Genomic DNA, 25747 nt, shown 5'->3' on the forward strand with positions numbered 1-25747 from the left:
AAGGCTGTGTCCTAAGCCCCCTGCTGTTTAGTCTGCTGACACACGACTGTACTGCTAGACTCAATAACGCTCCTAGATGCTACTGCACCCGCTGAGTTTCTCCAGCAATTTTGTGTACCTCAGATTCAATAACAACTTCATCAACAAGTTCGCTGATGACACAACAGTGGTGGGTCTCATCAGTGACAATGATGAATCGGCGTACAGGATGGAGGTGGAGCTGCTCACAGGTTGGTGCAAATCCCACAACCTCATTCTTAACGTGGGAAAAACTAAGGAGATGGTGGTTGACTTCAGGAGGGCGGGGAAACAACACCATACACCTCTGCACATCGATGGAGCTGATGTGGAAAGGGTCAGCAGCATGAAGTTCCTAGGACTCCACATGTCAGATGACCTGACGTCCACGGCCAACACCACAGCTCTGGTCAAGAGAGCCCAGCAGCGACTACACCCTCTCCGAAGACTACGGAAAGCAGGCCTCCCCACCACACACCTACGGACTTTTTATAGGGGGACTGTCGAGAGCACACTGACCTACGGCATCACTTCCTGGTTCGGGAGCTGCAAGGCGTACGAACGGCACCAACTAGACAGGATTGTGAAGACCGCCAGCAGGATTATTGGTGCTCCACTCCCCTTCCTGCTGGACATATACAGGAAGAGATGTATCAACAGAGCCATCTCCATCATCAAAGACCCTTACCACCCATCGCATCACATATTCTCCATCCTGCCATCTGGGAAGAGGTACAGGAGCATTAGCTGCAAAACCAGCAGGATGCTCCTCAGCTTCTTCCCACAGGCTATAAGACTGATAAACGGACTTTGCCCCCTGCCAAAGTATCGCGCACCAACCACCAACCTGGACACACTGCAGCAGCTGTCGATCAGAATGCCTGTTTATGTTTAGTAGAGAGTAGAGTGTTTAATTTGTCTGGAACGAGGAGGGAGGCGGAGCGACTCTCGTCAGCAGCGGCCTCTGCAGCCCGTCTGCGTTTTTATTATTTTTTGTCTATGTTTTTATGTAGTTTTTGTTATTTTTTGTTGGGGTGTGTGTGGGGGGGTGGGGTGGGGAGGGAGGGGGGTAACTTTAAAATCTCTCCCTGCACGGGAGACCCGACCTTTTCTTTGTCGGGTCCCCGTTGTCGTTGGGGCTGCAACGTGGAGTGGCCTCCAACATGAAGAATGGGGGCTCTGGTGCCGACGACTCACCTCACCGTCGCGGAGCTGGCCGAGTCCAGAGCGGGTGGAGCGGTGGTGGAGCGCTGCTGCTGCTGCGGCCCGACCTCCGGAGATTCGGAGGCTGCAACTGCGGGTCTGGCTGATGGCGGCATCGGGAGCCCGCGGGTCCCTGGAGGGAGACCGCTTTTCAGGGGCTCCCGCAACGGCGACTTCTCCCGCCCGAGTTGCGGGGTTGAAGAGCTCCTGGAGCGGGGCCTGACATCACCGCCCCGCGCGGCTTGGAATGGCCGCGGGACTCTGCGAGTGCACGCCGGGGGCTCTAACACCAAGTCCCGGTGTGCGACCTCGCACCACCCGGCGTGGCTTTAATGGCTGCGGGACAATCGCCATCGCCAGCCGGGGGCTTTGACTTTGACTCTGACATCGGGGGGGGGGGGAGTGCAGTGGAGAGATAAGTTTTTTTGGCCTTCCATCACAGCAATGTGATGGATGTTTATGTAAATTATGTTGTGTCTCGGGTCTATTTGTGTGTAATGTATGGCTGCAGAAACGTCATTTCGTTTGGACCTCAAGGGGTCCAAATGACAAATAAATGTATCTTGAATCTTGAATTTAATTTGTTCATGATATATGTATTTTTATTTCTATTTATTTGTTGTTATTTTACTGCACACTGAATGGACACTGGTGGAGCAACGTTTTTTTGTTTCCTCTGGGTATGTGAGTACTCAGGAAATGACAATAAAGATATACTGATACTGATACTGATAAAGGGGTGTGGATACAGTTAAATAGTGGGCTAGAGTATTGAAGCAGGAATATTATATTACAAATTACCAGGGTAGACACCCTGGTGCATAGAACAGAAAAGATAATAGCTCTTAAAGATAGCGGAGTCAGGGGATATGGGGAGAAGGCAGGAACGGGGTACTGATTGGGGAAGATCAGCCATGATCACATTGAATGGCAGTGCTGGCTCGAAGGGCCAAATGACCTCCTTCTGCACCTATTGTCTATTGCGTATTGTAGGATGTACTTGTCATCGGGGAAGTACAGTGAAGATTTGTCAGCTTGCTTCCACGACCAAGATTGTTCTTTACTGATTCTACAATCAGTCTGTGTGGTTTAATGCTGCTTTTTTTTTGGACTAACTGCAACATAAAAACACAAAATGACCCACAATAGCAGAATCAGGTTGAAGAAATACTTCTTGCTGCTGTTTTATTTGCTTTTTGAATAAGTTCTAATGTTTTTGTATTGGCATAAACAACAAAGACAGCTGCAATCTTACTCGCTATTTCAGAATGTTAGATTTACAGCCTAAAGCCATGTGTTAAATATTTCTGCTGAAAACATATGCTGATAAATGTGAGGTGCTACACCTTGGCAGGACAAATCAAAATAGGACGTACATGGTAAATGGTAGGGAATTGAAGAATACAGTTGAACAGAGGGATCTGGGAATAACCGTGCATAGTTCCTTGAAGGTGGAATCTCATATAGACAGGGTGGTAAAGAAAGCTTTTGGTGTGCTGGCCTTTATAAATCAGAGCATTGAGTATAGAAGCTGGGATGTAATGTTAAAATTGTACAAGGCATTGGTGAGACCAATTCTGGAGTATGGTGTATAATTTTGGTTGCCCAATTATAGGAAGGATGTCAACAAAATAGAGAGAGTACAGAGGAGATTTACTAGAATGTTGCCTGGGTTTCAACAACTAAGTTACAGAGATAAGTTGAATAAGTTAGGTCTTTATTCTCTGGAGCACAGAAGGTTAAGGGGGGACTTGATACAGGTCTTTAAAATGATGAGAGGGATAAACAGAGTTGATGTGGACAAGCTTTTCCCTTTGAGAATAGGGAAGATTCAAACAAGAGGACATGACTTCAGAATTAAGGGACAGAAGTTTAGGGGTAATATGAGGGGGAACTTCTTTACTCAGAGAGTGGTAGCGGTGTGGAATGAGCTTCCAGTGGAAGTGGTGGAGGCAGGTTCATTGGTATCATTTAAAAATAAATTGGATAGGCATATGGATGAGAAGGGAATGGAGGGTTATGGTATGAGTGCAGGCAGGTGGGACTAAGGGAAAAAAAAGTTGTTCGGCACGGACTTGTAGGGCCGAGATGGGCTGTTTCCGTGCTGTAATTGTTATATGGTTATATGGTACATACAGTGGGCAAGCTGCTTACAGTGTCATTTACAAATACAAGTAAACTCAGCTTCTTGATGACGGACATATCTTATCCACCTACAGCAGAGCTGCAGAATAATCTTTAATGCTTCATTGCTGTGTACACAAAATCTTGGGATATTCACACAAGAAAGAGCCAACTCTTTACTTTACTATGTGGGTGTTTTCATAAATAGTTTCTGAAAGAAAAATAAAAGATAAACAATTGACAATCAAGGAACTGAAAATCACAACTGTATCACTGGTCATCGGGGTTAGGTTACCCTAACCCTATACCAGACTGATTCCTAGGATGGCAGGACTTTCATATGAAGAAAGACTGGATAGACTCGGCTTGTACTCGCTGGAATTTAGAAGATTGAGGGGGGATCTTGTAGAAACTTACAAAATTCTTAAGGGGTTGGACAGGCTAGATGCAGGAAGATTGTTCCCGATGTTGGGGAAGTCCAGGACAAGGGGTCACAGTTTAAGGATAAGGGAGAAATCTTTTAGGACCGAGATGAGAAAAACATTTTTCACACAGAGAGTGTTGAATCTGTGGAACTCTCTGCCACAGAAGGTAGTTGAGGCCAGTTCATTGGCTATATTTAAGTTAGATGTAGCCCTTGTGGCTAAAGGGTCAGGGGGTATGGAGAGAAGGCAGGTACAGGATACTGAGTTGGATGATCAGCCATGATCATATTGAATGGCGGTGTAGGCTCGAAGGGCCGAATGGCCTCTACTCCTGCACCAATTTTCTATGTTTCTATGTTAACCTAACCCTCTACCAGACTGATTCCTGGGATGTCAGGACTGTCTTATGAAGAAAGACTGGATAGACTTGGTTTATACTCTCTAGAATTTAGGAGATTGAGAGGGGATCTTATAGAAACTTACAAAATTCATAAGGGGTTGGACAGGCTAGATGCAGGAAGATTGTTCCCGATGTTGGGACAGATGAGAAAAACATTTTTCACCCAGAGAATTCCACAGATTCACCACTCTCTGTGTGAAAAAAGATTTTCTCATCTCGGCCCTAAAGACTTCCCCCTTAACCTTAAATTGGACTTCCCCAACATCGGGAACAATCTTCCTACATTGAATTTTTCTATGAAAGTTTCTATAAGATCCCCCCCTCAATCTTCTAAATTCTAGCGAGTACAAACCGAGTCTATCCAGTCTTTCTTCATATGAAAGTCCTGCCATCCCAGGAATCAGTCTGGTGAACCTTCTCTGCACTCCCTCTATGGCAAGAATATCTTTCCTCAGATTAGGAGACCAAAACTGTACACAATACTCCAGGTGTGGTCTCACCAAGACCCTGTACAACTGCAGTAGAACCTCCCTGCTCCTCTACTCAAATCCTTTTGCTATGAATGCTAACATACCATGATTCTATCCACAGTGTTGATCTGCCTGGATCAGTGCTGTTGTCTCTGTTTTCCACAGTCTGCCACTGTGGCCCATTCTATATTCACAATCTGTACATACACTTCCATTAGTACCCAACATTTAGAAACATAGACATAGAAACATAGAAATTAGATGCAGGAGTAGAGGCCATTCGACCCTTCGAGCCTGCACCATTTGCCATTCAATATGATCATGGCTGATCATCCAACTCAGTATCCCGTACCTGCCTTCTCTCTATACCCTCTGATCCCCTTAGCCACAAGGACCACATCTAACTCCCTCTTAAATATAGCCAATGAACTGGCCTCGACTACCCTCTGTGGCTGAGAGTTCCAGAGATTCACCACTCTCTGTGTGAAAAAAGTTCTTCTCATCTCGGTTTTAAAGGATTTCCCCCTTATCCTTAAGCTGTGACCTCTTGTCCTGGACTTCCCTAACATCGGGAGCAATCTTCCTGCATCTAGCCTGTCCAACCCCTTAAGAATTTTGTAAGTTTCTATAAGATCCCCTCTCAATCTCCTAAATTCTAGAGAGTATAAACCAAGTCTATCCAGTCTTTATTCATAAGACAGTCCTGACATCCCAGGAATCAGTCTGGTGAACCTTCTCTGCACTCCCTCTATGGCAATAATGTCCTTCCTCAGATTTGGAGACCAAAACTGTATGCAATACTCCAGGTGTGGTCTCACCAAGACCCTGTACAACTGCAGTAGAACCTCCCTGCTCCTATACTCAAATCCTTTTGCTATGAAAGCTAACATACCATTCGCTTTCTTCACTGCCTGCTGCACCTGCATGCCTACTTTCAATGACTGGTGTACCATGACACCCAGGTCTCGCTGCATCTCCCCTTTTCCTAGTCGGCCACCATTTAGATAATAGTCTGCTTTCCTGTTTTTGCCACCAAAGTGGATAACCTCACATTTATCCACATTATACTGCATCTGCCAAACATTTGCCCACTCACCCAGCCTATCCAAGTCACCTTGCAGTCTCCTAGCATCCTCCTCACAGCTAACACTGCCCCCCAGCTTAGTGTCATCCGCAAACTTGGAGATATTGCCTTCAATTCCCTCATCCAGATCATTAATATATATTGTAAATAGCTGGGGTCCCAGCACTGAGCCTTGCGGTACCCCACTAGTCACTGCCTGCCATTGTGAAAAGGACCCGTTTACTCCTACTCTTTGCTTCCTGTTTGCCAGCCAGTTCTCTATCCACATCAATACTGAACCCCCAATGCCGTGTACTTTAATTTGCCGGTTAGATACCCACTGAATACTTACCACTCTCTTTTGACAGTTTTGTTGTTTGTTTCTTCCTCCGGCAGCACAAGATAATGAGAATGATGTACCCAATATATCCGGGATAGCCACCATATCCCAGGTACTTAGATTCCACTGAGCATCCTTTTGATGGTACTACAATGGAATGTTAATATTTAGTAAAATAGTCACAAACAAAACTGTTTTTCTACAGAAGGTTAGTCTTTGAGATAGAAAATAGGTGCAGGAGGAGGCCATTCGGCCCTTCGAGTCAGCACCATCATTAATTGTGATCATGGCTGATCGTCTCCAATCAATAACCCGTGCCTGCCTTCTCCCCATATCCCTTGATTCCACTAGCTCCTAGAGCTCTATCTAACTCTCTCTTAAATCCATCCAGTGACTTGGCCTCCACTGCCCTCTGTGGCAGGGAATTCCACAAATTCGCAACTCTCTGGGTGAAAAAGTTTCTCCTCACCTCAGTCTTAAATGGCCTCCCCTTTATCCTAACACTGTGGCTCCTGGTTCTGGACTCGCCCAACATTGGGAACATTTTTCCTGTTCTTGCCACCAAAGTGGATAACCTCCTATTTATCTAAAGTGGACAACTAGCCCCACAATGCCTGTGTTAACCATATAACCATATAACCATATAACAATTACAGCACGGAAACAGGCCATCTCGGCCCTACAAGTCCGTGCCGAACAATTATTTTCCCTTAGTCCCACCTGCCTGCACTCATACCATAACCCTCCATTCCCTTCTCTTCCATATGCCTATCCAATTTATTTTTAAATGATACCAATGAACCTGCCTCCACCACTTTCACTGGAAGCTCATTCCACACAGCTACCACTCTCTGAGTAAAGAAGTTCCCCCTCATGTTACCCCTAAACTTCAGTCCCTTAATTCTCAAGTCATGTCCCCTTGTTTGAATCTTCCCTACTCTCAGTGGGAAAAGCTTTTCCACGTCAACTCTGTCTATCCCTCTCATCATTTTAAAAACCTCTATCAAGTCCCCCCTTAACCTTCTGCGCTCCAAAGAATAAAGCCCTAACTTGTTCAACCTTTCTCTGTAACTTAGTTGCTGAAACCCAGGCAACATTCTAGTAAATCTCCTCTGTACTCTCCCTATTTTGTTGACATCCTTCCTATAATTAGGCGACCAAAATTGTACACCATACTCCAGAATTGGCCTCACCAATGCCTTGTACAATTTTAACATTACATCCCAACTTCTATACTCAATGCTCTGATTTATAAAGGCCAGCACACCAAAAGCTTTCTTTACCACCCTATCTATATGAGATTCCACTTTCAGGGAACTGTGCACAGTTATTCCCAGATCCCTCTGTTCACCTACATTCTTCAATTCCCTACCATTTACCATGTACATACTATTTTGATTTGGCCTGCCAAGATGTAGCACCTCACATTTATCAGCATTAAACTCCACCTGCCATCTTTCAGCCCATTTTTCCAAATGGCCTAAATCACTCTGTAGACTTTGGAAATCCTCTTCATTATCCACAACACCCCCTATCTTGGTATCATCTGCATACTTACTAATCCAATTTACCACCCCTTCATCCAGATAATTGATTGAACATAATGTTGTTGAACATAATGTTCCTGGTTCCCCTCTCCCTTTAGATGGTTCCAGGAAGACAGCAACATCAGTACCCCCCGTTCCTGCCTGCCTTCTCCCCATATCCCCTGACTCCGCTACCTTGAAGAGAAATGAAGGAGAGGATGAACAATTGTTGATATACATACGGCAAAGCTGGAAGGTAAAGTCTATGTGTTTGGAGCTGATGCGATTTTCTGCTTTACACTGATAGACACCAACATCAGAGTCCTGCACATTCAGCAGTGTCAGCGAACGGTTGTTCTGTGACAGGTGATAGTCCATTCCATTTGACAGAGGCAGATCACATCGGTACCAGCTGTATCGGACAAGATTCCCCAGTTGAACAGAGCATTCCAGAGTCACATTATCACTGGCCTGGGGCGCTTCAGGATTCATTCCAACTCTCAGACTGGACACAGCGACTGTGTGGACAAAACACAACATGGGTGAAGCAAAGACTGGAGCGAGAGCAGGATATCTGGAATGATCGCAACACCCCGTATATGTAGTGGAATCTGGCACAAGAGACCACAGATGCTGGAGTAACATAGTCTGCCAATCAGCATCTATGGGGGGGGGGGGGGGGGGGGGAGGATGGGCCAGAAGTGATACGTGGAACCATCTAAGGGGAGAGGAGGAACCATGAGTAAGGGAAGAGTTAGTGTGTAAAGTATGTGGGTCATAGAGGGCAGAAGTAGGCCCCTCGACCCAACCTGCCCATGCTGATCCAGGTAACCACCATATACCTCTGTTAGACCAATATCCATCTAAATATCCCGATCCATGTACCTGTCCAAGTACCGATCCATGTACCTGTCCAAGTACCGATCTATGTACCTGTCCGATCCATGTACCTGTCTGATCCATGTATCTGCCCTATCCATGTACCTGTCCGATCCATGTACCTGTCCGATCCATGTACCTGTCTGATCCATGTACCTGCCCTATCCATGTACCTGTCCGATCCATGTACCTGTCCGATCCATGTACCTGTCCGATCCATGTACCTGTCCGATCCATGTACCTGTCCGATCCATGTACCTGTCCGATCCATGTACCTGTCCGATCCATGTACCTGTCCGATCCATGTACCTGTCCGATCCATGTACCTGTCCGATCCATGTACCTGTCCGATCCATGTACCTGTCCGATCCATGTACCTGTCCGATCCATGTACCTGTCCGATCCATGTACCTGTTTGAGCCATGTACCTGTCCGATCCATGTACCTGTCCGATCCATGTACCTGTCCGATCCATGTACCTGTCCGATCCATGTACCTGTCCGATCCATGTACCTATCTGATCCATGTACCTATCCAAGTGTGCTATTAAAGCTGTAATTTGGAATAATGAAAGGGGGGGGGGGGGGGGGGGGGGGGGATAACACTTCTACCCTTACACAAGAAAATTATATTTTATTTATTATCAATGTTCTCTGTCTTCAGATTGGTTTAAACATTGACATGGGCCTGATTTAATATGATCTATTGTTTGCTTTTCCATTCCAGCCAGAAGAAACAAGAACCATATAATAATAACCATATAACAATTACAGCACGGAAACAGGCCATCTCGACACTTCTAGTCCGTGCCGAACACATAATCTCCCCTAGTCCCATATACCTGCGCTCAGACCATAACCTTCCATTCCCTTCCCATCCATATAACTATCCAATTTATTTTTAAATGATAAAAACGAACCTGCCTCCACCACCTTCACTGGAAGCTCATTCCACACAGCTACCACTCTCTGAGTAAAGAAGTTCCGCCTCATGTTACCCCTAAACTTCAGTCCCTTAATTCTCATGTCATGTCCCCTTGTTTGAATCTTCCCTACTCTCAAAGGGAAAAGCTTTTCCACATCAACTCTGTCTATCCCTCTCATCATTTTAAAAACCTCTATCAAGTCCCCCCTTAACCTTCTGCGCTCCAGAGAATAAAGCCCTAACTTATTCAACCTATCTCTGTAACTTAGTTGCTGAAACCCAGGCAACATTCTAGTAAATCTCCTCTGTACTCTCTCTATTTTGTTGACATCCTTCCTATAATTGGGCGACCAAAATTGTACACCATACTCCAGAATTGGCCTCACCAATGCCTTGTACATTTTAACATTACATCCCAACTTCTATACTCAATGCTCTGATTTATAAAGGCCAGCATACCAAAAGCTTTCTTTACCACCCTATCTACATGAGATTCCACTTTCAGGGACTGTGCACAGTTATTCCCAAATCCCTCTGTTCACCTACATTCTTCAATTCCCTACTCACTGATCTACCTAGAACAGAGGTAGATCAGTCAGATCTTGATCAATCCAACTTCCCAATTTTCTCCCTACAACCACTGATTCTCTTCCTGATTAAAACATCCCCCGAGTTTTGAAAATGACCAGGAATTCATGTTCCATCACTCTCTGGAGCCAAGAATTATAAATGCCATGACCCCTCTGGTCCTGAACACTCCCACAGGTGAAACATCCTTAAGCAAACACAAGTCAGGCCTGTTTGAATCTTACATATTTCCCTCTGAGCTCCAGTGCATCTCTGCAGGGCCACATATTTCTGACGACCCAGGGGACAGACATCCTGACCTTGGGTTCTGTCGGCATGCTCTCTGTGGATACACAGGTGTTCCCAGATGTTCCGGCTCCCTCCCACATCCCAAACACGAGCAGGTGCGAAGTTTGTAACTGCTGTAAAAACTGTCCTTAACGGTGGCAGGGTAACAGATGGGAGTTGGGCACATAGAAACATAGAATATAGGTGCAGGAGTTCGGCCCTTCAAGCCTGCACCATTCGCCATTCAATATGATCATGGCTGATCATCCAACTCAGTATCCCATCCCTGCCTTCTCTCCATAACCCCTGATCCCTTTAGCCACAAGGGCCACATCTAACTCCCTCTTAAATATAGCCAATGAACTGTGGCCTCAACTACCTTCTGTGGCAGAGAATTCCACAGATTCAGCACTCTGTGTGTGTGAAAAGTGTTTTTCTCATCTCGGTCCTAAAAAACATCCCCCTTATCCTTAAGCTGTGACCCCTTGTCCTGGACTTCCCCAACATCGGGAACAATCTTCCTGCATCTAGCCTGTCCAACCCCTTAAGAATTTTGTAAGTTTCTATAAGATCCCCCCCTCAATCTTCTAAATTCTAGTGAGTACAAGCCGAGTCTATCCAGTCTTTCTTCATATGAAAGTCCTGCCATCCCAGGAATCAGTCTGGTGAACCTTCTCTGTACTCCCTCTATGGCAAGAATGTCTTTCCTCAGATTAGGAGACCAAAACTGTACGCAATACTCCAGGATACTCAGTCAGACACATGAACAATTAAGTGTAATTCTTAGTTATTTTCTGTTTGTGGTGTTGTTACTGGCGAGCGGAGCACGAAGGCAAATTCCTTGTATGTGAACATACTTGGCCAATAAACGTATTCATTAATTCATATGAGAAGTATCAGGCAGTAAGTGGACAAGTGAGACTGACAATGCCAAAACGTGGAGAGAAGATCTTACAAAGATGCAGATTTTTCTCACAAATCAAATCGTAAACTGGCCTTCAGACATTTGGTCATTAATCATAATGAGCACACACCAGCAGTGATCTTTAGAGTAAACGGGTCCTTTTCACAGTGGCAGGCAGTGACTAGTGGGGTACCGCAAGGCTCAGTGCTGGGACCCCAGCTATTTACAATATATATTAATGATCTGGATGAGGGAATTGAAGGCAATATCTCCAAGTTTGCAGATGACACTAAGCTGGGGGGCAGTGTTAGCTGTGGGGAGGATGCTAGGAGACTGCAAGGTGACTTGGATAGGCTGGGTGAGTGGGCAAATGTTTGGCAGATGCAGTATAATGTGGATAAATGTGAGGTTATCCATTCTGGTGGCAAAAACAGGAAAGCAGACTATTATCTAAATGGTGGCCGATTGGGAAAGGGGGAGATGCAGCGAGACCTGGGTGTCATGGTACACCAGTCATTGAAAGTAGGCATGCAGGTGCAGCAGGCAGTAAAGAAAGCGAATGGTATGTTAGCTTTCATAGCAAAAGGATTTGAGTATAGGAGCAGGGAGATTCTACTACAGTTGTACAGGGTCTTGGTGAGACCACACCTGGAGTATTGCGTACAGTTTTGGTCTCCAAATCTGAGGAAGGACATTATTGCCATAGAGGGAGTGCAGAGAAGGTTCACCATACTGATTCCTGGGATGTCAGGACTGTCTTATGAAGAAAGACTGGATAGACTTGGTTTATACTCTCTAGAATTCAGGAGATTGAGAGGGGATCTTATAGAAACTTACAAAATTCTTAAGGGGTTGGACAGGCTAGATGCAGGAAGATTGTTCCCGATGTTGGGGAAGTCCAGGACAAGGGGTCACAGCTTAAGGAGAAGGGGGAAATCGTTTAAAACCGAGATGAGGAGAACTTTTTTCACACAGAGAGTAGTGGGAACTCAGATTCAGATTCAGATTCAGATTCAATTTTAATTGTCAACCGAGATGAGACGAAACATTTTTTTCACACAGAGAGCGGTGCAAACGATCTCTGGAACTCTCTGCCACGGGGGGGGTGAGTCGAGGCCGAAGTAGTTTAGTCAGAGTGGCGGATACTCTCTTAAGAGGGAGTTAGATGTGGCCTTTGTGGCTAAGGGGATCAGGGGGTATGGAGAGAAGGCAGGTACGGGATACTGAGTTGGATGATCAGCCATGATCATATTGAATGGCGAATGGTGCAGGCTCAAAGGGCCGAATGGCCTACTCCTGCACCTAATTTCTATGTTTCTATGTTTCTATGATCTGATCACCAGTCAGATCGATCTGATCGCTAGATCTCGCATTGATCTTATACACACGTTATAGACAAAGAAGGAAATGAAATCAGTTTACCATTTACAGTTAGAAACACTGAACGTTTAGTTGGTATCCCATCTGCAGTTGTAACTTCAAGTTCATAAACCCCTTCATCTGCAATTTGAATGTCTTTCAGAAACAATTCTGCATTAGTTCTGGAAAAGTTCACTCTGTTTTCGAAGGTCTGTGAGATGAAGGGGTGCAGGGAGTTGGGTGAAAATGTCAGGATGGAACTTGGTATCTTGTCCTGGATAAATCGCCATTCCAAATTAAAGACTTGATTTGTCTGGCTGATGTCGATATTCAGAGGGAAGTGTACAGTCTGGTTCAATCTTCCATGTAGCACCTCCTGGTGTGATTGTGCCACCACAGAGCTCCTAGCTTGATAAAGTGGGCACACAGTATAGAAACATAGAAACATAGACAATAGGTGCAGGAGTAGAGGCCATTCGGCCCTTCGAGCCTGCACCATTCGCCATTCAATATGATCATGGCTGATCATCCAACTCAGTATCCCGTACCTGCCTTCTCTCCATACCCCCTGATCCCCTTAGCCACAAGGGCCACATCTAACTCCCTCTTAATTATAGCCAATGAACTGTGGCCTCAACTACCCTCTGTGGCAGAGAGTTCCAGAGATTCACCACTCTCTGTGTGAAAAAAGTTCTTCTCATCTCGGTTTTAAAGGATTTCCTCCTTATCCTTAAGCTGTGACCCCTTGTCCTGGACTTCCCCAACATCGGGAACAATCTTCCTGCATCTAGCCTGTCCAACCCCTTAAGAATTTTGTAAGTTTCTATAAGATCCCCTCTCAATCTCCTAAATTCTAGAGAGTATAAACCAAGTCTACCCAGTCTTTCTTCTTCATAAGACAGTCCTGACATCCCAGAATAAGAGAGAGAAAAGAAGGGATTGAAGAGAAGGTGAGTTGGTGATAGAATCAAAAGGATGGGATCCAGAAAAAAGAACCATCTTCATTATCTAAAATACCAACTACTTTAGTGTCAGCTGCAAACGTAATCATTGATACATGACAAACAGTAATGGACCCAGAACCAAACCCTGAGTCACCAATAGTCACAGGCCTCCAGTTCAACAAACAATCTTCCACCATCACCCTCTGCTGCACCTATTGACATTGTCTGCTTCCTTCCATGAAGCCAATTTTCTATCCAGTTAGTTAGTTTTCCCTGAATCCTGTGCAATCTAATATTCCAGAGCAGCCTAGCATGTGGAACCTTGTCAAATGCCTTGCTGTAATTCATATATACTGCAGCACTGCCCTCATCAACCTTTTGGGTCACATCTTCAAAAAACGTAATCAGATTTGTGAGACACTAAATTTTTTTTTTTTCTCATCTCAGTCCAAAAAGATTTCCCCCTTATCCTTAAGCTGTGACCCCTTGTCCTGGACTTCCCCAACATCGGGAACAATCTTCCTGCATCTAGCCTGTCCAACCCCTTAAGAATTTTGTAAGTTTCTATAAGATCCCCCCTCAATCTTCTAAATTCTAGCGAGTACAAGCTGAGTCTATACAGTCTTTCTTCATATGAAAGTCCTGCCATCCCAGGAATCAGTCTGGTGAACCTTCTCTGTACTCCCTCTATGGCAAGAATGTCTTTCCTCAGATTAGGAGACTAAAAACTGTACACTATACTCCAGGTGTGGTCTCACCAAGGCCCTGTACAACTGCAGTAGAACCTCCCTGCTCCTATACTCAAATCCTTTTGCTATAAATGCTAACATACCATTTGCTTTCTTCACTGCCTGCTGCACCTGCATGCCTACTTTCAATGACTGGTGTACCATGACACCCAGGTCTTGTTGCATCTCCCCTTTTCCTAATCGGCCACCATTTAGATAATAGTCTGCTTTCCCGTTTTTGCCACCAAAACGGATAACCTCACATTTATCCACATTATACTGCATCTGCCAAACATTTGCCCACTCACCCAGCCTATCCAAGTCACCTTGCAGTCTCCTAGCATCCTCCTCACAGCTAACACTGCCCCCCAGCTTCGTGTCATCCGCAAACTTGGAGATATTGCCTTCAATTCCCTCATCCAGATCATTAATATATATTGTAAATAGCTGGGGTCCCAGCACTGAGCCTTGCGGTACCCCACTAGTCACTGCCTGCCATTGTGAAAAGGACCCGTTTACTCCTACTCTTTGCTTCCTGTTTGCCAGCCAGTTCTCTATCCACATCAATACTGAACCCCCAATGCCTTGTGCTTTAAGTTTGTATACTAATCTCTTATGTGGGACCTTGTCGAAAGCCTTCTGGAAGTCCAGATACACCACATCCACTGGTTCTCCCCTATCCACGCTACTAGTTACATCCTCGAAAAATTCTATAAGATTCGTCAGACATGATTTACCTTTCGTAAATCCATGCTGACTTTGTCCAATGATTTCACCACTTTCCAAATGTGCTGCTATCCCATCTTTAATAACTGACTCTAGCAGTTTCCCCACTACCGATGTTAGACTAACTGGTCTGTAATTCCCCATTTTCTCTCTCCCTCCCTTTTAAAAAATATGTACACTAGTTCATGTACAACTCTGTGGAGCCTTTCCTAGACTAGCTGCCCTTCTTGACATCTGACATTGCTGAGAACAGGAAGTTCTGGTTTCACATTCATGTCCTGGTAACGTTAAAAAACACAAAAACCCCAAACAACTAATCAAAGGGCCAAAGCCACAGGCTGCCCCATTCACACAGAGTAAAATCATATCATAACAGGAACTGAACTCAGTGTAACCTCCCACTAACTAGAGGAGAGGGGCTGTGTTTAAAGGACATGGTGTACATGGGTGGTGGAGGAGGCAGATACCAGGGTGTGGGGTGGAGGATGTGGGGTGTGAGGTGTGGGGGTGTCATATGGCATTTCTTGCTATGAGAATGCATGGGGACTTGGACAGATTGGGTGAGTGGTGAGTGAACATCAAAAAAACGAAGGAGCTGATCATGGAATTTAGGAGGGCACATCATCCGAGGACGTACACTCCATTGAGTATAAATGGGGATCCTGTGGATAGGGTGAACTGTTTTAAATATCTGGGAGTCCACATCTCTGAGGATATGACATGCGCATCACACGCCTCAGCACTCGTGAGTAAGGCAAGGCAGCGCCTTTACCACCTCAGGCAATTAAGGAAATTCAGAGTGTCTCCGAGAATCCTCCAGTGCTTCTACGCAGCAGCGGTGGAAAGCATCTTGTCCGGGAACATTACCATCTGGTTTGGGAATTGCTCTGCCAAGGACAAGAAGGTTCTGCAGAGAGTAGTGCGTTCGGCCGAACGCACTATGGGAACTTCACTCACCCCCCTGCAGGAACTATACAACAGGAGGTGCAACTCCAGAGCAAATAAAATCATGAGAGACCCCTTCCACCCCTGCAACGGACTGTTCCAGCTGCTACGGTCAGGCAAACGCCTCCGTTGCCATACGGTGAGAACGGAGAGGTTGAGAAGGAGTTTCTTCCCAGAGGCAATTCGGACTGTAAACGCCTATCTCACCAGGGACTAACTCTACTGAACGTTTTTCCTTCCATTATTTATTATGTAAAAGAATATGTGTGTTATGATTGTGTTTATAATTTGTTTGGTTGTTTTGTTGTTTGTCTTTTGCACAAAAGTCCGCGAGCATTGCCACTTTCATTTCACTGCACATCTCGTATGTGTATGTGACAAATAAACTTGACTTGACTTGGCTTGACTTGACTAAATGCGTGGCAGATGCAGTATAATGTGGATAAATGTGAGGTTATCCACTTTGGTGACAAGAACAGGAAAGTAGACTATTATCTGAATGGTGGCGTATTAGGAAAAGGGGAGATGCAAATCTCTCCTATCCCTGCGCCTATCCAAATGTCCCTTAAATGCTGGTAATGTTTCTCCCTCCACTACTTTCTATGGCAACTCATGTAAACATCCAAACATAGAAATTGGGTGCCGGAGTAGGCCATTCGGCCCTTCGAGCCTGCACCGCCATTCAATATGATCATGGCTGATCATCCAACTCAGTATCCCGTACCTGCCTTCTCTCCATACCCTCTGATCCCCTTAGCCACAAGGGCCACATCTAACTTCCTCTTAAATATAGCCAATGAACTGGCCTCAACTACCCTCTGCGGCAGAGAGTTCCAGAGATTCACCACTCTCTATGTGAAAAAAGTTCTTCTCATCTCGGTTTTAAAGGATTTTCCCCTTATCCTTAAGCTGTGACCCCTTGTCCTGGACTTCCCCAACATCGGGAACAATCTTCCTGCATCTAGCCTGTCCAACCCCTTAAGAATTTTGTACGTTTCTATAAGATCCCCTCTCAATCTCCTAAATTCTAGAGAGTATAAACCAAGTCTATCCAGTCTTTCTTCATAAGACAGTCCTGACATCCCAGGAATCAGTCTGGTGAACCGTCTCTGTACTCCCTCTATGGCAAGAATGTCTTTCCTCAGATTTGGAGACCAAAACTGTACACAATACTCCAGGTGTGGTCTCACCAAGACCCTGTACAACTGCAGTAGAACCTCCCTGCTCCGATACTCAAATCACATTAAAAGGATCTCCTCTTCTGAAAATCTGGGACCATTGAAAATTCCACTTACTTGTTAGTAGAATGTGCAGCACTATCATAACCGACAGCCACCCCATGTCGTCCCTTCAACCAGGCGCGTGGTGAAGTATCTATCAGTGGTTTGGTGACAGAGATTGTGTTCGGTGGAAACTCACAGTTGTGGGCAGCGTACTATGCACTGGCGCTGTGCTTTGTTTAAGGGCGTGGACCTCAAGTATGGAGCTATCTTGTACTCTTCCTCCTGTTCTATCTGCCTCTTCTCTCTCTCACAATTATCACGGCCCTCAAGGACCCTCTGTGAATTTAACGCATTAGCATTCTTTCTCTTCCCACTGATGCTGCCTGACTTGCCATCGTCTTATTTCAAATGTTGCTGCATTTGCTTTCTCTCCTCCCTTAACTCTCTCTCCTCTCTCCTCTCTCACTCTCACCCTCTCCCTCTCTCTTATCTATCCCTTTACGCCCTCATTTAATCTCCCTCACTCTCTTCCCTTTAACACAGTTAATTTTTCACAGTTCATAACTTATAGTGTTGACCAGAACACTAGGCAGGCAGGCAGGCAGTCGGATTGAAATTGTTTCATTGTAGATCCTGAAAGAGGATGTGGGAATTTAGCTCCAGGCTGAGCAGCAGAAAGTGTTACCGATGTGTGAAGTTCTGTGCAACAGAAGGTGAACATGTTGGGTGCAACAGGAGATTAACTATTTCCCCAGTGACTGTGATAAATCAATAACTTCAGACCCAGTGGGCAGACTGAATGGTTCTGACCCGAAACGTCACCTCTCCAGAGATGGTGCCTGACCCGCTGAGTTACTCCAGCTCTTTGTGTCATTGTGTCAGTGTGAACCTGCACCTGCAGTTCCTTGTGCATATTGTGGGCGGAAGTTACGGTATATTCCATTTGACATTTACTCACAGACCACAGAGTAGAAAAATGATTTAACTCTTTCTCATATCACTGATGGGGATGAGTCAGAGTATAGAAGAGAGATCGAGCAACTGTCCATATGGTGCCAGCACAATAACCTGGCCCTCAACACCAGCAAAACCAAGGAACTGATTGTGGACTTTGGAAGGAGTAGGAGAGGGACCCACAGTCCCATTTATATCAACTATGGTTGAAAGGGTCAAGAGCTTCAAATTCCTGGGCGTGCACATCTCTGAAGGTCTCTCCTGGTCCGAGAACACTGATGCAATTATTAAGAAAGCTCATCAGTGCCTCTACTTCTGAGAAGATTACGGAGAATTGGTTTGTCAAGGAGGACTCTCTCTAACTTCTACAGGGGCACAGTAGAGAGCATGCTGACCGGTTGCATCGTGGCTTGGTTCGGCAACTTGAGCGCCCTGGAGAGGAAAAGAATGCAGAAAGTTGTGACCACTGCCCAGTCCATCATCGGCTCTGACCTCCCCACCATCAAAGGGATCTATTGCAGTCGCTGCCTCGAAAAGGCTGGCAGTATCATCAAAGACCCACACCATCCTGGCCACACACTCATCTCAAAGGACAAAGGGCATTTATTGTCACATTAGATTAAGTGGAACTCGTGGGTTCCATGTCCACACGTGAGGGCTGGTCTCCCCAGGCAATATTCCACCTGTCCATAAATTACAATATTGGTGGCCAGTGGGGGGGAGGGAGGGGGGGTCTTGAGCACTAGCATGGGTGTTGTGGGCAGAAGGGACTAGTTTCCAGAGGGCTAGAATGGACAATGGACACTCCCACACACTCACACTCACCCGCACACATTCACACTCACACACACACACTCACCCGCACACATTCACACACTCACAAACACACGCTCACCCGCACACACTCACATATACACTCACCCACACACTCACACACATATACACACTCACCCCACCCCTATCACACACACCCGCACACACACCCACACACACACACCCGCACTCACACACATATACACACCCACACACACACTCACATATACACAACCACACACTCACACACAGACACTCACACATACACACTCACCCCCACACACTCACACACACACACTCACACACACACACACACACACACTCACACACATATACACAACCACACACACACACACATATACACAACCACACACTCACACACACACACACACACACACACACTCACCCACACACACACACACACACACACACACACACACACACACACACACACACACACACACACACACACACACACACACACACTCACATATACACAACCACACACTCACACACACACTGACACACTCACACATACACACTCACCCACACACTCACCCCCACACACTCACACATACACACACTCCCTGCGTTGGGGGGGGAGGGGTGGGGGGGTCGCCTCCATCCTGCTGACGGAACCTCCATCCGCCGATCACCCGCTGGTCATTTCACTCGTTCACTGTTGATATCCGAGCGACCTGAACCAGAGGCGTTTGTCCGCATTAACACAGACGCCGGGAGCTCATGTACCGTCGGCGAGAACACATTGACTTCAGCCCAGGGGCCTCCAAACCTTTCAATACGAGGGCCACATTATATATTTGGCACATTTTTGCAGGCCGCAGGGAAAAGAAATAAAGAAATGTCAGTTTTATAAATTTAATGTATCTCTCTCTGTCTCTGATATGAGCGGGTAGCAGTGGGAGGGGGAGGGGAGGAGGAGGAGGAGATGGGGAGGGGGGTGCATGGGAGGGGGAGGAGGAGGAGGCATGAGGGGGGAGAGGGAGGAAAGGGAGAGGGGGGAGGGAGGAGAGGGGGAGAGGAGAGGAGGGGAGGGGTGAGGAGGGGAGAGGAGATGAGGGGAGGGGGGCGGAGGGGAGAGGGGATGAGGGGAGGGGAGAGGAGTGGAGAGGAGAGGGGAGGAGGGGAGGGGAGGAGGGGGGGGGAGAGAGGGGGGAGAGGAGAGGGGGGAGAGGAGGGGGGGGAGAGGAGGGGGGGGAGAGAGGAGAGGAGAGGAGAGGAGAGAGAGGAGAGAGGGGGGGAGGGGAGGGGGAGAGGGGGAGGGGGGAGGAGGGAGGGGGAGGAGAGGGGGAGGGGTGAGGGGGGAGAGGAGAAGGGGAGGGGAGGGGTGAGAGGAGGGGGGAAAGGAGAGGGGGGGAGAGGATGGGGATTGAGGAGAGGGGGGAGAGGAGGGGAGGGAGGAGGAGGGAGAGGAGGGGGGAGAGGAGGAGGGGAGGAGAGGGGGAGGAGGAGGGAGAGAGGGGGGGAGGGGAGGGGGAGAGAGGATAGCAGGGGGGGGGGGAGAGGAGGGGGAGAGAATAGGGGGGGGCGGGGGGGAGGAGGGGGGGGAGAGGGAGAGGGGGGGGAGAGGATAGCGGGAGGGCGGGGAGGAGGGGGAGAGGAGCGGGGAGAGGATGGAATTCCCACATATATGCATGAACCAAAGATGCAAGAAGTAATATTGATAAATGAAGAGAAGCCACCTGATGGTATACCAGAAATATATGTAATCTTTAGTTTATTTTATAAAGTACTTACAGGTAACACATTAATAAATTCAATGAAGAAAAACAGCACTCAGCCTCCCGAATGTAGTAACGTAATCACCTCTGTCATGTTCAGGAATGAAATGCCCTGGTTAAACTCTATAATGTGAAGATATTCAGCACCACTGCCTACCTGACCCAATACACAACTCCATATGGTGAATGAGTAATGGATTGATCATCACAGCAGCAGCAGCTGTATAATAGAGAAAAGCACACTGGATCAGAAACACATTACTCCACACGTTACACTGGATCAGAAACACATTACTCCACACGTTACACTGGATCAGAGACACACTACTCCACACGTTACACCATGTAACTATACAGCATATAACCATATAACAATTACAGCACGGAAACAGGCCATCTCGGCCCTTCTAGTCCGTGCCGAACACTTACTCTCACCTAGTCCCATCTACCTGCACTCAGACCATAACCTTCCATTCCTTTCCCGTCCATATAACTATCCAATTTATTTTTAAATGATAAAAACAAATCTGCCTCCACCACCTTCACTGGAAGCTCATTCCACACCGCTACCACTCTCTGAGTAAAGAAGCTCCCCCTCATGTTACCTAAACTTTTGTCCCTTAATTCTCAAATCATGTCCTCTTGTTTGAATCTTCCCTACTCTCAGTGGAAAAAGCTGATCCACGTAATTGTTATATGTTTATATAGTTTTTATGGATGAGGGCCCAACCCTACAGGGCACAGGTTTCAGGCAAGCGGGGCAAAGTTTAAAGAAGATGTGCGGGCAAGATGTTTACACAGAGAGTGGTGGCTGCATGGAGTGGTGGCTGCATGGAGTGGAGTGTGCTACTAGGGGTGGTGGAGGCATGGAGTGTGCCACTAGGGGTGGAGGCATGGAGTGTGCTACTAGGGGTGGTGGAGGCATGGAGTGTGCCACTAGGGGGGTGGTGGAGGCATGGAGTGTGGCACTAGGGGTGGTGGAGGCATGGAGTGTGCTACTAGGGGTGGTGGAGGCATGGAGTGTGCTACTAGGGGTGGTGGTGGAGGCATGGAGTGTGCTACTAGGGGTGGTGGAGGAGGCATGGAGTGTGCCACTAGGGGTGGTGGTGGAGGCATGGAGTGTGCCACTAGGGGTGGAGGAGGCATGGAGTGTGCCACTAGGGGTGGTGGTGACTGCATGGAGTGTGCCACTAGGGGGGTGGAGGAGGAGGGGTGGTGGAGGAGTGTGCCACTAGGGGGGTGGTGGAGGCATGGAGTGTGCTACTAGGGGTGGTGGAGGAGGCATGGAGTGTGCCACTAGGGGTGGGGAGGAGGCATGGAGTGTGCTACTAGGGGTGGTGGAGGCATGGAGTGTGCCACTAGGGGTGGGTGGAGGAGGCATGGAGTGTGCCACTAGGGGTGGAGGAGGCATGGAGTGTGCCACTAGGGGGGGGTGGTGGAGGAGGCATGGAGTGTGCCACTAGGGGTGGAGGAGGCATGGAGTGTGCCACTAGGGGTGGTGGAGGCATGGAGTGTGCCACTAGGGGTGGTGACTACATGGAGTGTGCCACTAGGGGTGGTGGAGGAGGCATGGAGTGTGCTACTAGGGGGTGGTGGTGGCATGGAGTGTGCCACTAGGGGTGGTGGAGGCATGGAGTGTGCCACTAGGGGTGGAGGAGGCATGGAGTGTGCTACTAGGGGGTGGTGGAGGAGGCATGGAGTGTGCTACTAGGGGTGGTGGAGGCATGGAGTGTGCCACTAGGGGTGGAGGAGACATGGAGTGTGTGCCACTAGGGGTGGTGGTGGAGGCATGGAGTGTGCCACTAGGGGGGGTGGTGGAGGCATGGAGTGTGCCACTAGGGGTGGTGGAGGAGGCATGGAGTGTGCCACTAGGGGTGGTGGGAGGCATGGAGTGTGCTACTAGGGGTGGTGGAGGAGGCATGGAGTGTGCCACTAGGGGTGGTGGAGGAGGCATGGAGTGTGCCACTAGGGGTGGAGGCATGGAGTGTGCCACTAGGGGTGGTGGTGGTGGAGGCATGGAGTGTGCCACTAGGGGTGGTGGAGGCATGGAGTGTGCTACTAGGGGTGGAGGAGGCATGGAGTGTGCCACTAGGGGTGGTGGTGGAGGCATGGAGTGTGCCACTAGGGGTGGAGGAGGCATGGAGTGTGCCACTAGGGGTGGAGGGTGGAGGCATGGAGTGTGCCACTAGGGGTGGTGGAGGCATGGAGTGTGCTACTAGGGGTGGTGGAGGAGGCATGGAGTGTGCCACTAGGGGTGGTGGAGGAGGCATGGAGTGTGCCACTAGGGGTGGAGGAGGCATGGAGTGTGCCACTATAGGGGTGGTGGTGGAGGCATGGAGTGTGCCACTAGGGGGGGTGGTGGAGGCATGGAGTGTGCCACTAGGGGTGGAGGAGGCATGGAGTGTGCCACTAGGGGTGGAGGTGGAGGCATGGAGTGTGCCACTAGGGGTGGTGGAGGCATGGGAGTGTGCTACTAGGGGGGGGTGGAGGAGGCATGGAGTGTGCCACTAGGTGGTGGAGGAGGCATGGAGTGTGCCACTAGGGGTGGAGGAGGCATGGAGTGTGCTACTAGGGGTGGTGGAGGAGGCATGGAGTGTGCCACTAGGGGTGGAGGAGGCATGGAGTGTGCCACTAGGGGTGGGTGGAGGCATGGAGTGTGCCACTAGGGGGGGGTGGTGGAGGCATGGAGTGTGCCACTAGGGGTGGAGGAGGCATGGAGTGTGCTACTAGGGGTGGTGGAGGAGGCATGGAGTGTGCCACTAGGGGTGGAGGAGGCATGGAGTGTGCTACTAGGGGTGGTGGAGGCATGGAGTGTGCCACTAGGGGTGGAGGAGGCATGGAGTGTGCCACTAGGGGGTGGTGGAGGCATGGAGTGTGCCACTAGGGGTGGTGGAGGGGGCATGGAGTGTGCCACTAGGGGTGGTGGGGGGCATGGAGTGTGCTACTAGGGGAGGTGGAGGGGGCATGGAGTGGCCACTAGGGGTGGAGGGGGCATGGAGTGTGCCACTAGGGGTGGTCGAGGCATGGAGTGTGCCACTAGGGGTGGTGGTGGAGGCATGGAGTGTGCCACTAGGGGTGGTGGTGGAGGCATGGAGTGTGCTACTAGGGGTGGTGGTGGAGGCATGGAGTGTGCTACTAGGGGGTGGTCGAGGCATGGAGTGTGCTACTAGGGGTGGTCGAGGCATGGAGTGTGCCACTAGGGGTGGTGGAGGAGGCATGGAGTGTGCTACTAGGGGTGGTAGTGGAGGCATGGAGTGTGCCACTAGGGGTGGTGGTGGAGGCATGGAGTGTGCCACTAGGGGTGGTAGTGGAGGCATGGAGTGTGCCACTAGGGGTGGTGGAGGAGGCATGGAGTGTGCCACTAGGGGTGGTGGAGGAGGCATGGAGTGTGCCACTAGGGGTGGTGGAGGCATGGAGTGTGCCACTAGGGGTGGTGGAGGAGGCATGGAGTGTGCCACTAGGGGTGGTGGAGGAGGCATGGAGTGTGCCACTAGGGGTGGTGGAGGCATGGAGTGTGCCACTAGGGGTGGTGGAGGCATGGAGTGTGCTACTAGGGGTGGTGGAGGAGGCATGGAGTGTGCCACTAGGGGTGGTGGAGGCATGGAGTGTGCTACTAGGGGTGGTGGAGGAGGCATGGAGTGTGCCACTAGGGGTGGAGGAGGCATGGAGTGTGCCACTAGGGGTGGAGGAGGCATGGAGTGTGCCACTAGGGGTGGTGGTGGAGGCAGTTACAATAATTGGCTTTTCAGAGACTATCAGATGAGCACAAGGATATGCAGAGAATGAAGTGGCGTGGACCACAAATGCAGATTCGATTAGCTTACCTTGGCACCAAGGTCGGCACAAACATCTTGGGCCAAAGTTTAGTTTAGTTTAGTTTAGTTCAGTTTAGTTACATAGAAAATAGATGCAGGAGTAGAGGCCATTCGGCCCTTCGAGCCTGCACCGCCATTCAATATGATCATGGCTGATCATCCAACTCAGTATCCTGTACCTGCCTTCTCTCTATACCCCCTGATCCCTTTAGCCACAAGGGCCACATCTAACTCCCTCTTAAATATAGTCAATGAACTGTGGCCTCAACTATTTTCTGTGGCAGATAATTCCACAGATTCACCACTCTCTGTGTGAATTTTTTTTTTCTCATCTCGGTCCTAAAAGACTTCCCCCGTATCCTCAAACAGTGACCCCTTGTTCTGGACTTCTCCAACATCTGGAACAATCTTCCTGCATCTAGCCTGTCCAACCCCTTAAGAATTTTGTGAGTTTCTATAAGATCCCCCTTCAATCTTCTAAATTCTAGCGAGTACAAGCCGAGTCTATCCAGTCTTTCTTCATATGAAAGTCCTGCCATCCCAAGAATCAGTCTGGTGAACCTTCTCTGTACTCCCTCTATGGCAAGAATGTCTTTCCTCAGATTAGGAGAACAAAACTGTACGCAATACTCCAGGTGTGGTCTCACCAAGGCCCTGTACAACTGCAGTAGAACCTCCCTGCTCCTATACTCAAATTATTTTGCTATGAATGCCAACATACCATTCGCCTTCTTCACTGCCTGCTGCACCTGCATGCCTACTTTCAATGACTGGTGTACCATGACACCCAGATCTCGTTGCATCTCCCCTTTTCCTAATCGGCCACCATTCAGATAATAGTCTATTTTCCTGTTCTTGCCACCCAAGTGGATAACCTCACATTTATCTACATTATACTGCATCTGCCATGCAGTTGCCCACTCACCCAGCCTATCCAAGTCACCTTGTAGCCTCCTAGCATCCTCCTCACTGTTAACACTGCCCCCCAGCTTCGTGTCATCCGCAAACTTGCAGAAATAGCGAGGAAACATGCCCTTGGGCTCACCGAGTGTACAACGGCCAACAATCCCCGCACATTAACACGACCCTACACACTCTAGGGGCAATTTCTTACATTTATACCAAGTCAATTAACCTACAAACCTGTACTTGTTTGGAGTGTGGGAGGAAACAGGAGATCACGAAGAAAACCCATGTAGGTCACGGGGAGAACGTACAAACTATGTATAGACATCACCCGTAGTCAGGATCAAACTGTGCAGTACTGTACTTTTCCATGTTCCATGTAACAGAATATTTTTTCTATGCAAAATAAGTCTCATCTTGGTCCTATACTTTCTAACTATCCTTTGGCAATTTACCTCATC

General features: G+C 48.2%; 1 protein-coding gene across 1 annotated transcript; it reads right to left on the reverse strand.

The window, feature by feature from the left end:
• Window positions 1–1831: 1831 nt before the first annotated feature.
• On the reverse strand, window positions 1832–8237 carry LOC129715262 (leucine-rich repeats and immunoglobulin-like domains protein 1). The gene is made up of 3 exons (XM_055665120.1): window positions 7812–8237; window positions 6056–6190; window positions 1832–3556 (listed from the first exon to the last, which is right to left on the reverse strand). Exons 1-3 carry the CDS (start codon window positions 8212–8214, stop codon window positions 3522–3524), a joined length of 573 nt encoding a protein of 190 aa, XP_055521095.1. The 5' UTR covers window positions 8215–8237; the 3' UTR covers window positions 1832–3521.
• Between the last annotated feature and the right edge of the window lie 17510 nt (window positions 8238–25747).

Source organism: Leucoraja erinacea, unplaced genomic scaffold (assembly GCF_028641065.1).
Source record: "Leucoraja erinacea ecotype New England unplaced genomic scaffold, Leri_hhj_1 Leri_107S, whole genome shotgun sequence".
Taxonomy (NCBI): Eukaryota; Metazoa; Chordata; class Chondrichthyes; order Rajiformes; family Rajidae; genus Leucoraja; species Leucoraja erinaceus.